Here is a 15411-nt window from a genome sequence, read left to right on the forward strand (position 1 = left end):
GGGTTTTAGTTTTATATCGAATTCCTTTGCGTACATATTTCTGGGCTAATCTATAGCTTTAATTTGTAAACAGACAACACATACACACACATACGTGAAGGACACAAGATAAATACACGCGTTATGACGCAACACACATGCACGGATCTACAACAGACCTGATTTATACATATGTACACGGAGTGAATGAGTGAATATGGTTTTACGCCGCCTTTAGCAATATTCCAGCAATATCACGGCCAGGGAGACCAGAAATGGGCTTCACACATTGTACCCATGTGGTGAATCGAACCCGTGTCGTCGGCGTGTCGAGTGAACGCTTTAACCACAAGGCCACCCCGCCGCCCTGGGTACATGGAAGTTACATGAGGACAATAGAGCTGAAACACATAGCTACACACAACACATACACATATGCAAACATGCTTGTTAAACCATTTCCGTTGCTTTACAATCAAGCGATTTCTTGCTTGACACTGATTTTATGTTGAGAGAAGATACACCTACAACAACGTATCGTGGTCTTGTAGTCTTTCCGTTTTAAGATTATTAACTTTTTTTCCTAGCTTGTTTATTACAACCTATGAACATTTATTTGCTTTATGCTACTTTCTTTTTTTTGATCATTCTTGATACCTATACTTTGACCAAGTTCCAACATTGTATTTTGTTTGCAAAGGCTCACTTGTCATCACCTGACGAGTTATTTTGAGGGTGGCCGAAACATTCTGAGCATAAGCATGAAGTAACAGTATGCATGTAAATAAAGCATGACGTAACAGTATGCATGTAAATAAAGCATGACGTAACAGTATGCATGTAAATAAAGCATGAAGTAACAGTATGCATGTAAATAAAGCATGAAGTAACAGTATGCATGTAAATAAAGCATGAAGTAACAGTATGCATGTAAATAAAGCATGAAGTAACAGTATGCATGTAAATAAAGCATCAAGTAACAGCATGCGTGTAAATAAAGCATGTAACAGTATGCATGTAAATAAAGCATGAAGTAACAGTATGCATGTAAAGCATAAGTAACAGTATGCATGTAAATAAAGCATGAAGTAACAGTATGCATGTAAATAAAGCATGAAGTAACAGTATGCATGTAAATAAAGCATCAAGTAACAGTATGCATGTAAATAAAGCATGAAGTAACAGTATGCATGTAAATAAAGCATGACGTAACAATATGCATGTAAATAAAGCATGACGTAACAGTATGCAGTATGCATGTAAATAAAGCATGACGTAACAGTATGCATGTAAATAAAGCATGACGTAACAGTATGCATGTAAATAAAGCATGACGTAACAGTATGCATGTAAATAAAGCATGACGTAACAGTATGCATGTAAATAAAGCATGACGTAACAGTATGCATGTAAATAAAGCATGACGTAACAGTATGCATGTAAATAAAGCATGACGTAACAGTATGCATGTAAATAAAGTAACAGTATGCATAAATAAAATAAAGCATGAAACAGTAAATGACGTAACATGACGTAACAGTATGCATGTAAATAAAGCATGACGTAACAGTATGCATGTAAATAAATGCATGACGTAACAGTATATGCATGTAAATAAAGCATGACGTAACAGTATGACGTAACAGTATGCATGTAAATAAAGCATGACGTAACAGTATGCATGTAAATAAAGCATGACGTAACAGTATGCATGTAAATAAAGCATGAAGTAACAGTATGCATGTAAATAAAGCATGACGTAACAGTATGCATGTAAATAGCGCTCTGCCTGCAGGCTGTTACAAATACTCACAGAGACATCATGTTTATAGAAGCGTCAAAGAGACTAGGTATTCTTGTTGATGGAAATGGACAACATTGGCTACCGTGCCGTCGTAAGGACAACATCCGCCCAGGTCAATACGGTGTCAGCTCAAGGGGATGGTGCTCCTTTCTTTGCTACTGATGAGGGCAAGCGGTAGAGTTGAAGAGAGCCTCGAAGATCCAAGATCAGGAATTCCTTCAACTGAGGAAAATGATACAACAATACATGACATGATTAGGGATGATAGCGACTCTCCAAACGCCCCATAGGCAATACAGTAGACATCTATCATGCTGTGAATATTTTGAAAACAAACTGGGCGTGACCAAGGCCTTAGTATGCTAAAGGAGTTTCAAGGATTTGGACTCTTAAAAGTTAACGTTCAAGATACACCATGATAATTAACCCGAACGGATTGTATTAGCAATTTGTAGACATGGGTGAGTCTTGGGTAAGACATTATCAGCCAAAGCAGGGCAGACATTTTGAAATCTGTTCCGTCGGGTGGTAAGCTGATGGCTTCGGATTTCTGAAAAAACTTTAAAGATATAATACTGGTGAACATCCTCTTTAAGGGTCAGATCATTAATGACCGCCTCCGTGGTGTAATGGTTAGAGCGTCCGCCCGGAGAGCGGAAGGTCGCGGGTTCGATGATCCCCGACCGCGTCATACCAAAAGACGTTAAAATATGGTACTTGTTGGTCCCTGCCTGGGGCTCGGCATTAATGGGTACAACAAGGACTGGTCGGCTCGGAGTCAGTATAATGTGTCTGAGTGGGGTATTCATGCTTCACTGCGGCATGGTATCTCAGTGGGCTAGCACTATAAAACCAGCTTAAGTCTGGGCTAGTACAAGCAGCCGCACATACACATACACATGCATGCACGTCGTCATATGAGCAAAATATTATCAAGCACGACGTTAAACCCAATTTCACCTCACCTCACCTCAGATCATTAATGGCCAGTTTTATGCTAATCGGGTAAGCAGCAGCATGAGAATGTCATGGATAAACTCATTATAGGTGTATTGTTCCACCAGGACAATACACCTGTGCTCAAGTCTGTTGTTGCCGTGGCTGCAATTCTCAATCCCATTGTACACCTTTCGTCTACATCCGATTTGACACCGCCATATCACTACTTCTAGCCAAACTTTCTGGAAATAATTTTGGAGATGTTAATGACGTCATTTATTGATGTTTAGGTCTTTGACAAGAGCAGGAGGAAGCCTGATACACAACTGGCACCCGAGACTCCATCATCGTTGAACTCTGTTTGTGGACCTCAGACGTGATTATCCTGAAAAATAATTAGCATCAACTTTATCAATGAACGTCATCATAGTTGTCCACAGTACTACTCAGTCATCTCTCGTATGATCACGGAGGCGCCGAATTTCCAAAGAGCTGGATACTATTTCTATACCCAGTTGTTTATCTTCAGAAAATATGTAACGAAGCACATTGTCTGAAAGGTAATAACATGAGTGATTATCAAGCCTGCCACAGAGCGTAAGCTGGAGATATATCAGAGTCATACATGACTTATACGACTTCAGACCATATCTGCGGGTTGTCGTTGCTATGCGATTCGTCATTATACAATGAAATGTACACCTGTCGTAATAAAATCTCTTCAAAACAAGTTGTTCCCTTTCAGTCAGCGTCACCATGTCGTCCCATCATGCCAAATGGAAAGAAAGCAAAGTTATAAACACTCATAACAAGTATATCTATTTACACACGCCGTCATCATCCTTTTCAGAACATTTATTGAAATATTTTCCATTAGGTTTTATGATCATGTGATCAAAGAAAACAGTTATGGATTATTGATTAGCGCTAAATATAAAGTGCAATGTTGATGACATACCCACATTGTGATAGATCATGAAATCAGTGCTTATGGTCATCATGTTTGCTAATCAAAATCCCATATTTTCTTCATTTGATAGCAAATGGATATATGTTTTAATATTAAGTTGGACAGAATTGTTAAAGGGCAATATATTGATATAGTTATGCAATGTTACCATTTTACTGCATTCCAATAGTTTACAAATTAATTGCTACCTGTACAATTGTTGATATTGGCAGTTTGGAGACCTTTAGCAGAATTTAATGGTAATAGAGTAATGAAAACAATAAAAATACGATCTTTAGATATACTCTTACAGCGTGAAGTTAAGGTCTGTAGCGTGCTTCCAGAATACCACAAAATATCAAGTTAAACTTTATTCTCAGTATTGGTTCGTATCGGTTTCGTTGCATCTGAAACCTTACAATGTCCGAACCCCAAATTTGGTCCATGGAAAGCTCATTTGCTTCTTTAGATAAAGAGAAATTCCAAAGGTTAAGTCGGCGTATCGTACACCTTTCGGCAGTGGACATATTTTAGCATTTGCTCTGGCGGAAAATAGGCGCTATGCTTTTACATCTCTCCGACGTGAGTATTGATTTTGGATTTAATGATGCCATAGTGGAAGCTTGGCCCTTCTTAGGAACGCGCAAGCCAGTGGGGACAGAGTAACTAGGAAGTTTGGATGCAAGATAACAAACCAGCGTTCCATTGCTGCCGCAAGTGACTTAGAACCAATGCTGCGACAGACACTCGCCGTGAGATGGTGGCGTGTAGTTGTGTCAGTGGCAGATACCTATACCGGGAACAACGGATGGAAGATATGCACCGACTTGGCAGACGGGAGCTGGGAAATATAGTTTCCCGTTGCAGTAGTAACCTGAGATCCCAATGACCCCAGTTCTATGTTTACCCGTGACTTGCTCCTGATGATAATGCAGAAGAAACTGGTGTCGACGTGTGCATGCTCATTGCTGTGCTGCATGTGTGGCATGAACTAACCATGGCGTGTATTGGATGCGTACTGCACAGGTGGGGAAATTAACATCTTGTGGTGATATATTGTGCAAGTGGTAATTATTGCACATTCTATCAAATTCACAAAGAACTCTCTGGAAAATATTTAGCAAAGCTGAAGCGATTATCGGATTACCCCTTCAGTACCTGGAGTGAATACCGCCAGTTCTTGTTGGAGGATATATGCAAACAGTTGACACACTCTTCTGGACATTTTGATTCTATAGATAAACAGCAATTAGCCAAGGCTCTAAGCACAGCATAGTATGGTAAGTATGATTGGTGTAACATTCATCCATGCAAAGACTGAATTATTGTTGAGTTAACTGATTGCATCCAGGATTCTATTAGACACCCAGGGTGAATGGAACTGTTCAGAGATCGATTTTTGTTCTCGCATCTAGTCTCAAATATATTGATTCAATCTGCAACTTTTGTCCAGTCAATGGATAATGTATCCATGTGCTTTGGTCCCCTGGTCGTATCGGCTATTGGAATATTTGTTTTGGCGAATGAACACCTAATTATTGTCAGTCATGCTCCTTTCGTTACCACCATGACATTGTATATCTCGTTAGTCCTTATCAATCATTTGTTTTGGCCTCGTCGTTGATGTGCGAATGGATCGTAGGCCGACTCACACCGAAGGCCATACACCCAAATGCTTAGACCCCCCTGCTCTGGATATGACGTTAATCAGACATGAAGATATTCACCTATGTTGCCTGGATGTATTAGAATGCATCGCTTGTCAGGTTTTCATCATGTTATATGGGCCGAATAGCGGGCACCAATAGACCTTTAAATTTGATTTGTATCTTAAAGGTTTGTATTAAAAGAGGTGATGTCTATAACAAATGGAACATTAGCTGATATTTTAAATTAATCACTCTTTTTAGTAATTCACTGATATTTTCAGCCATATACCTAGGTATCTATATATTTCATAATGACAAGGGGCGATGGGGTAGCCTAGTGGTTAAGGCGTTCGCTCGACACGCCGAAGACGGGGCCTTGATTCCACCATGGGCTCAATGTCCCTCGTCGTGATATTGCTGCAATACTGCTAAAAGCGGCGTAAAACTAAACTCACTCACTCATAATGACAAGGTTTCCACGTGTACTATACGAAGTTGAAATCAATAGGGTTCGCCTCGACATCAACAGTATGTACGTTAACAAGGTATAGGGTATAAGGTAATGTGTACGTTAACAAGATATAGGGTATAAGGTCATGTGTACGTTAACAAGATATAGGGTATAAGGAGTGAGTGAGTGAGTTAATACTTAACGTCACATCGGCAATATTTCCGCCATATCGTAACGAGAACATTTGATTAGGGTATAAGGTAATGTGTACGTTAACAAGGTATAGGGTATAAGGTAATGTGTACGTTAATTATATAGGTCATATGTACGTTAACAAGGTATATGGTAGAAGGTTATAAGGTAATAAGTAGGTTAACAAGGTATATGGTAGAAGGTTACGGTAATATGTACTTTAACAAGGTATATTGTAGAGGGTATAAGGTAATGTGTACGTTAACAAGATATAGGGTATAAGGTCATGTGTACGTTAACAAGGTATAGGGTATAAGGTAAAATGTCTACGTTAACAAGATATAGGGTATAAGGTTATAGGTTATATATACGTTAACAATGTATATGGTAGAATGTTATAAGGTAATAAGTACGTTAACAAGGTATATGGTAGACGGTAATAAGGTCATATGTACGTTAACAAGGTATATGGTAGACGGTAATAAGGTCATATGTACGTTAACAAGGTATATGGTAGAAGGTTATAAGGTCATATATACTTTAACAAGGTATATGGTATATGGTCATATGCACGTTAATAAGATATATAGAAGAAGGTTAAAAGGTAATATGTATGTTGGCAAGATATATGGTACAAGTTAATATGCACGTTAACAAGGTACATTGTATATGGTATTAGTTTATAAGGTAATATGCACGTTAACAAGGTACATTGTATATGGTATTAGTTTATAAGGTAATATGCACGTTAACAAGGTACATTGTATATGGTATTAGTTTATAAAGTAATATGCACGTTAACAAGGTACATTGTATATGGTATTAGTTTATAAAGTAATATGCACGTTAACAAGGTACATTGTATATGGTATTAGTTTATAAGGTAATATGCACGTTAACAAGGTACATTGTATATGGTATTAGTTTATAAGGTAATATGCACGTTAACAAGGTACATTGTATATGGTATTAGTTTATAAGGTCATGTGTCCCTTGGCATGAATGTCATATGTACACCGAATTAGCTCTTACTGTCCACAAAGCTATCGTTCAGATATATGCATACTGACTGTTGCAAGTAAATCTTTGGTTAGAAATACAGTGGCTGCTGACAGTGATATGCTAGCACGAGCTCAGGCAAAGCCGCAACCTTGCAAATAAATCAGGTAACTAGTGCGTCACGAAAATAAACGAAAGCCGATCCATAGTTTGAAAATACGTGGTGAAATAAATGCCAGAAGCCTTAACATCTGTCTAAAACGATATCTCATTAATCGGCACCGGGAAAGTTGAATAACCTGATATAGTATATGTAATAGTATTAACTATTCAACTGAACAACACTGTACTTTTCTCCAGATTGAAATGTTATCCAAGCTCCTTTAAATGAATGACGAGAAATGCCAAGTAAAGCATAATCACGTAAGATAGGTCAACAGATGTTTTAATGACTGCAAGAACTGTTTCAAGAGCTTATGATCTTTTTCTAATGATTAAGCAATGTGATATAGACATTAGGCATCAGTAAGTATTGTGTTACACAACTGGACATTTTCACCACGCGAGTAAGCAGTATTTTCCCAATCATCATGCCTGATATTATCTGACAAGGCTGTCAGGAATGAGACTCCGCTATCCACATTTGGCAGCTGTCATAGCTATTCGATCAACTTGTTTGAACAAACCGTGCCCCAACTTGACACGTTACTTAGGGGAAAACATCGTTTATGAAGACCATTGCTAAATTATAATTGCCCTCGTTTCATATTTCATATTCCAATACGTACGACGTTGCCTGATAACGATGTTAGTACCTACACCGAAATGTCGCACTCATTGCAAAAACGTAGTTGACTATCCATAGAACTTGCTTTTCCTTTGACTGTATCGCGGACAAAATATATAGTTCCATGAGTGTGTGCATGTTCATGTACTTCTACAGTAAAAGATATGATTATTTGTCCTTGTAACCAAACTAAAACCTATGAGTGAGTGAGCGAGTGAGTAAAAATTTAAAGTCACATCGGCAATATTTCACCCATATCGTGACTAAAACAAGTTTGTAACTTCATCATAAATACATGTAAATCACTAAAAGCCTGTCAACGAAGGACAATAAAACCAACTAGAATATCACAGACACAAAAAATAAAACTAGTATCTATCTCTAAAACTTGATTTCAAATTTGGACAGTACAATATAGAAAACGGGCTATAAATCGTCATCAACCGAAGGTAGATCACCATATTTGGGACCAGTGGGACTTACAATGCCTTTGCTACCTGCATGGACCTCAGCTGGATTTATACCATCCCTTCAGCCGCTGGCGATTGTAGGAAAGTGAAGCCATAGTTTAAATCACACAAATGCTACATTTAAAAATTCTGGTAGGTTGAAATGTACTTTGAAGGGTTGGGGACTTACTTATCCTCGCAGGACGACAATAATGTTACAGTACTTTAACCCCCTTTGAGGATACAGCCACTAACAATCTCAGTTGATAGTCTCAAATATCAATAATAAAACATTGATCTATTTACAAAACATATTTCAAAACTTATGCAACAATTCTATTACTAAAACCTATATCTTCATCAGCTATCTGAATTAAGAAAAGAACAATCAGAAGTTAGTAACAGTAACAGTCACAGTCACAGCGACAGTGACAGTAACAGCAACAGCAACAGCAACAGCGACAGCACAGTGACAGTGACAGTGGCAGTGACAGTAAGCGAATAACAGTGACAGTAACAGTAACAGTGGCAGTGACAGTAACAGTAACAGCAACAGTGACAGTGACAGTGACAGTGACAGTGACAGTTAGTGACAGTGACATGACAGTGACAGTGACAGTAGTAACAGTGACGAGTGACAGTAACAGTGACAGTAACAGTGACAGTAACAGTGACAGTGACAGTGACAGTGACAGTGACAGTGACAGCAACAGTGACAGTGACAGTGACAGTGACAGTGACAGTGACAGTGACAGTGACAGTGACAGTGACAGCAACAGTGACAGTGACAGTGACAGTGACAGTGACAGTGACAGTGACAGTAACAGTGACAGTGACAGTGACAGTAACAGTAACAGTGACAGTGACAGTGACAGTGACAGTGACAGTAACAGTGACAGTGACAGTGACAGTAACAGTGACAGTGACAGTGACAGTAACAGTAACAGTGACAGTGACAGTAACAGTAACAGTGACAGTGACAGTAACAGTAACAGTGACAGTGACAGTGACAGTGACAGTGACAGTGACAGTGACAGTGACAGTGACAGTAACAGTGACAGTAACAGTGACAGTGACAGTAACAGTGACAGTGAGTGACAGTAACAGTGACAGTGACAGTGACAGTAACAGTGACAGTAACAGTGACAGTGACAGTGACAGTAACAGCGACAGTGACAGTGACAGTGACAGTGACAGTGACAGTGACAGTGACAGTGACAGTAACAGTGACAGTGACAGTGACAGTGACAGTGACAGTGACAGTGACAGTGACAGTGACAGTAACAGTACAGTGACAGTGACAGTAACAGTAACAGTGACAGTGACAGTAACAGTAACAGTGACAGTGACAGTAACAGTGACAGTGACAGTAACAGCAACAGTGACAGTGACAGTAACAGTGACAGTGACAGTGACAGTGACAGTAACAGTGACAGTGACAGCAACAGTGACAGTGACAGTGACAGTGACAGTGACAGTAACAGTAACAGTGACAGTGACAGTGACAGCAACAGTGACAGTGACAGTAACGGCGACAGTAACAGTGACAGTGACAGTGACAGTAACAGTGACAGTGACAGTAAACAGTGACAGTGACAGTGACAGTGACAGTGACAGTAACAGTGAACAGTGACAGTGACAGTGACAAGTAACAGTAACAGTGACAGTGAACAGACAGTGACAGTAACAGTGACACAGTGACGGTAACAGTGACAGTGACAGTGACAGTAACAGTGACAGTAACAGTGACAGTGACAGTAACAGTGACAGTGACAATAATAAGTGAACAGTGACAGTGACAGCGACAAAGTGACAGTGACAGTGACAGTGACAGTGACAGTGACGGTGACGAGTAACAGCAACAGTGACAGTGACGGTGACAGTGACAGTGACAGTAACAGTGACAGTGACAGTGACAGTGACAGTAACAGTGACAGTGACAGTAACAGTGAACAGTGACAGTAACAATAACAGTGACAGTAACAGTGACAGTGACAGTGACAGTGAACAGTGACAGTAACAGTGAACAGTGACAGTGACAGTGACAGTGAACGGTGACAGTAACAGTAACAGTGACAGTAACAGTAGACAGTGACAGTGACAGTGACAGTGACGGTGACACGGTGACAGTAACAGTGACAGTGACGGTGACAGTGACAGTGACAGTGACAGTGACAGTAACAGTGACAGTGACGGTGACGGTGACAGTGACAGTAACAGTAATAATGAGCAGTAACAATGACGACGACGGTAACAGTAACAGTGACGGTAACAGTGACGGTGACGGTGACAGTGACGGTAACAGTGACAGTAACGGTAACGGTGACAGTAACAGTAACAGTGACGGTGACAGTGACGGTAACAGTAATAGTGACGGTGACGGTAACAATGACGGTGACGGTAACAATGGACAGTGACGGTGACAGTAACAGTGACGGTGACGGTAACAATAGACGGTGACAGTGACATCGGTACCAGACAGTGACATTGACAGTAATAATAACGGTGACGGTAACAATAACAGTGACGGTAACAGTGAACGGTGACGGTAACGGTGACAGTGACGGTGACGGTGACGGTTAACAGTAACAATGACGGTGACGGTAACAACGTGACAGTGACAGTAACAGTAACAGTGACAGTAACGGTGACGGTAACAGTAACGGTGACGGTGACAGTAACAGTAACAGTAACAGTGACAGTGAAACGGTGACAGTGACGGTAACGACGGTAACAGTGACGGTGACGGTAACAGTAACGGTGACAGGTGACAGTAACAGTGGCGGTGACAGTAACAATAGTGGGTGACGGTAACAATAACGGTGACAGTGACGGTGACGGTAACAGTAACAGTGAACAGTAACAGTGACAGTGACAGTAACAATGAACAGTGACGAAGTGACAGTAACCTGTGACGGTAACACATAATGACGGTGACAGTGACGGTGACGGTGACGGTAACAAGTGACGAGTGACAGTAACAGTGGTGACAGTGACAGTAACAGTAACAGTAACAGTGACAGTAACAGTAATTGACAGTGGCAGTGACAGTGACAATGTAACAAACAGTAACAGTGACGGTGACAGTGACGGCATAACAGTGACAGTGACAGTGACAGTAACAGTGACGGTAACAGTAACAATAACAGTGACAACAGTGAACAGTGACAGTGACGGTGACAGTAACAATAACAGTGACGGTGATAGTGACGGTGACAGTAACAGGTGACAGTAACGAGTGACGGTAATAGTGACGGTGACGGTAACAGTGACAGTTACAGTGACGGTGACGGTGACGGTAACAGTACGGTGACGGTAACGGTGACAGTAACAATGGCGGTGACAACACTGACAGTAACAGTGACAGTGACGGTGACAATGAACGGTGACAGTAACAATACCCTGACGGAACACTACTAGACGGTGACGGTAAGGTAACGGTAACAACAGTGACAGTAATAATGTAACAATGACGGTGACGTAACAGTGACGGTGACGGTAACAAAGAGACGGTGAACGGTAACAGTAACAGTGACGGTGACGGTAATAATGACGGTGACGGTAACAGTGACGGTGACGGTGACGACAGTGAACAGTGACAGTGACAGTAACAGACAGTGACGGTGACGTGACAGTAACAGCGACAGTGACGGTGACAGTAACAATAGACGGTGACGGTGACAATGAGCAAGTGACGGAACAGTAACAGTGACGGTGACAGTAACAGTGACAGTAACGGTGACAAAGTGACAGTGACAGTAACAGTGACAGTGACAGTGACAGTGACAGTAACAGTGACAGTGACAGTAACAGTGAACAGTAACAGTAACAGCAACAGTGACAGTAACAGTGACAGTGACAGTAACAGTGACAGTGACAGTGACAGTGACAGTGACAGTGACAGTAACAGTGACAGTGACAGTAACAGTGACAGTGACAGTGACAGTGACAGTGACAGTGACAGTGACAGTGACAGTAACAGTAACAGCAACAGTGACAGTGACAGTGACAGTGACAGTAACAGTGACAGTGACAGTAACAGTAACAGTGACAGTGACAGTAACAGTGACAGAGACAGTGACAGTGACAGTGACAGTAACAGTGACAGTGACAGTGACAGTGACAGTGACAATGACAGTAACAGTGACAGTGACAGTGACAGTAACAGTGACAGTAACAGTAACAGTGACAGTGACAGTGACAATGACAGTAACAGTGACAGTGACAGTAACAGTAACAATAACAGTGACAGTAACAGTGACAGTGACAGTGACAGTGACAGTAACAGTGACAGTGACAGTGACAGTAACAGTGACAGTAACAGTAACAGTGACAGTGACAGTAACAGTAACAGTGACAGTGACAGTAACAGTAACAGTAGTGACAGTACGAGTGACAGTAACAGTGACAGTGACAGTGACAGTAACAGTAACAGTAACAGTAACAGTGAACAGTGACAGTGACAGTGACAGTGACAGTGACGATAACAATAATGACAGTGACAGTGACAGTAACAGTGACAGTGACAGTAACAGTGACAGTAACAGTGACAGTGACAGTGACAGTAACAGTGACAGTAACAGTAACAGTAACAGTAACAGTGACAGTGACAGTAACAGTGACAGTAACAGTGACAGTGACAGTAACAGTAACAGTAACAGTGACAGTGACAGTGACAGTAACAGTGACAGTGACAGTGACAGTGACAGTAACAGTGACAGTAACAGTGACAGTGACAGTGACAGTAACAGTGACAGTGACAGTAACAGTGACAGTGACAGTGACAGTAACAGTGACAGTGACAGTACAGTGACAGTGACAGTGACAGTGACAGTGACAGTAACAGTGACAGTGACAGTGACAGTGACAGTGACAGTGACAGTGACAGTAACAGTAACAGTGACAGTAACAGTGACAGTGACAGTGACAGTAACAGTAACAGTAACAGTGACAGTGAACAGTGACAGTAACAGTGACAGTGACAGTAACAGTGACAGTGACAGTGACAGTGACAGTGACAGTAACAGTGACAGTGACAGTAACAGTGACAGTGACAGTGACAGTAACAGTGACAGTGACAGTGACAGTAACAGTGACAGTAACAGTTACAGTCACAGTGCATCTTAATAGATTTCACGGCATCTTCCGACGTCAAAATGGCCGACGACACGATCAATATCATGGGGATTTCCGAAATTATCAATGAGCCTCCGGGGATGAGGTGTTAGTCATCATTGATCTACTGGCCAATCATTCAGAGGTGATTATATAGATGTGTAGGACAGATGCTGAAGTAGATACATTGATTGCTAAAGACTGCTGGTGACTGTCACTTCCAGTTATTGCATTGTTCGAGTCTTGAGTATAACTGTGCACGTCATCTGTTCACATTTCTCAAGTTGGACCGCAGCGAGAACATTCGTTAACAGGCATTCCAGACGAACAATCTGGTTTTTTTCAATGTATACAAAAAGAATGAAGTTTCTAAATAATCAGAAACATCAATTCTGTGTTTTCATGCTTGGAATTTCCCAGGGGTTTCCCCAAACCAATAGTAGCAGTCTGTGAGTTTTGACTTCATTTCACGTCTCGTGAAAAACGTTTGAACGTCAATATGTGTCCTTAATTCGGTTATGAACGCCCGTTTCGCGATCATGTGACTAGCTACACGTACAAACCAACGTAGATTGGGTAAACGTAGCATTAAACATTATCAATATAGAAACAAAACTGAACTTAAGAAAAGGTTGTTTGAATTGAAACATTAGAAAGTGCACCAAGTACAATTGTATATTCGGCACCAACTTTCATTCTTATTGATAATTGACAAGTAAGGACATGCACATACAAAACACATACAAAAAAACCTTTTCCATATACCTAATGTGCTCGCGTGCATTTTTATTCGGTCGAAATTTAAAATTCTAAATCTCAGGTGTTGCCTTTATGTAGGTAAGTGGAAACGCATGCACTGATTTTGTCTACGGTGGTGCATACTTGATGTGCAGGAGTATATCTTGGAAGTACTTTCTAATTGTGTAGGTGATATATGGTGAGTTGAATAAAGTTAATTGTAGCCATGGAATTCTGAATGTGCCGGTAAGAAGATTCTTTATGTGTCGATGAATCCTTTTAGTCCCTGTAAGTGAATCAATAACGTGTGTAAACGAATTGATGTGGCCGTGTAGATGACACATGGCTGCGTAATAAGACACATGGGACACGTTTATGTGAATACAAATTACCTGTGTAGGAGATGTTACGTGCTGAGTGCAAAGTTGAAACTGAACCGAATCGGTCCGTTGAAGAATTCGGTGTGAAACCAACAAATAACAAAAGTAAAGTGATATGATTAACAATTTTATTCCAGAATAAGATAACAGTGAAAACATTAAATGCACTCCGGAAAACTTTGTGCCTGTGGAAGTGAAGGTATATCCTTGGTTGGAGTGAATACTCACATGAATACAGTACACTTGAAGACACAATGTGTAGGAAAATAGTTTATAGCTGGGTGAATACACCTTTCCTGTATGAATGTGTGTTATTGTGGAAATGAATGACGTGTATTTCAAAGCATATGCACAAAAAGGGGCCAGAAGAGAGGTGTAACCATTTGAATGCATTCCTGTGCGTTGTCGTTAGTTGAACTCACAAACTGAAAAGTGGAATTGCAATTAACGCATTTCGTCCAAGCCAGCTCGCATAAAATATCGGACCGTTTCAGCAAACTATTTGGTGTTAAGCGAGGTACCAAACGATGCCAAATATACAATCAGCATGTTATGTGAGCAACAGATCTGCAAAACCCATGCATCAGTACTTCCAGCTTTTGACTTGGCTCTAAAACCTGAAGACCTGTCCATACTTGTTTTATAAATGATTCCAAAGCTACATAAATTATTAACAGGCATATACTGTTGTGTCCGGCAAATACACCGTCATTTTTACCATGTACTAAGACACAAATCATACCCAATCACTCATTCACTGATTCACTTACATCTCCACCCACCCACCAACACACACTCACTCACTCAATCACTTTAGATGACAAACCTCTCCTCGTCAAAACTGCAAATATTACGTTTCGGAAATCTTAACACTGTCATGAATGTTCACGTTTAGTCCAACACTTACCGTACACCGACGTAAGACACAGTGCCACATTGAACTATACACATATGTAGGGTCTCAGAATGTATCGTACTCT

The 15411-nt window shown here is 40.6% G+C and overlaps 1 protein-coding gene across 1 annotated transcript in view; it reads left to right on the top strand.

The window, feature by feature from the left end:
- Positions 1–4351: 4351 nt before the first annotated feature.
- The window catches only part of LOC124286455 (calmodulin-A-like), a 54480-nt gene continuing 43420 nt past the window's right edge, over positions 4352–15411 (top strand). Inside the window, exon 1 of the mRNA XM_046722832.1 lies at positions 4352–4951. Coding sequence (XP_046578788.1) covers positions 4949–4951 — 3 coding nt within the window. The 5' untranslated portion in view covers positions 4352–4948. The remainder of the gene's footprint in view (positions 4952–15411) is intronic.

This window comes from Haliotis rubra, unplaced genomic scaffold (genome assembly GCF_003918875.1).
Source record: "Haliotis rubra isolate DU_JTF1 unplaced genomic scaffold, ASM391887v1 Scf383, whole genome shotgun sequence".
Lineage (NCBI taxonomy): Eukaryota > Metazoa > Mollusca > Gastropoda > Lepetellida > Haliotidae > Haliotis > Haliotis rubra.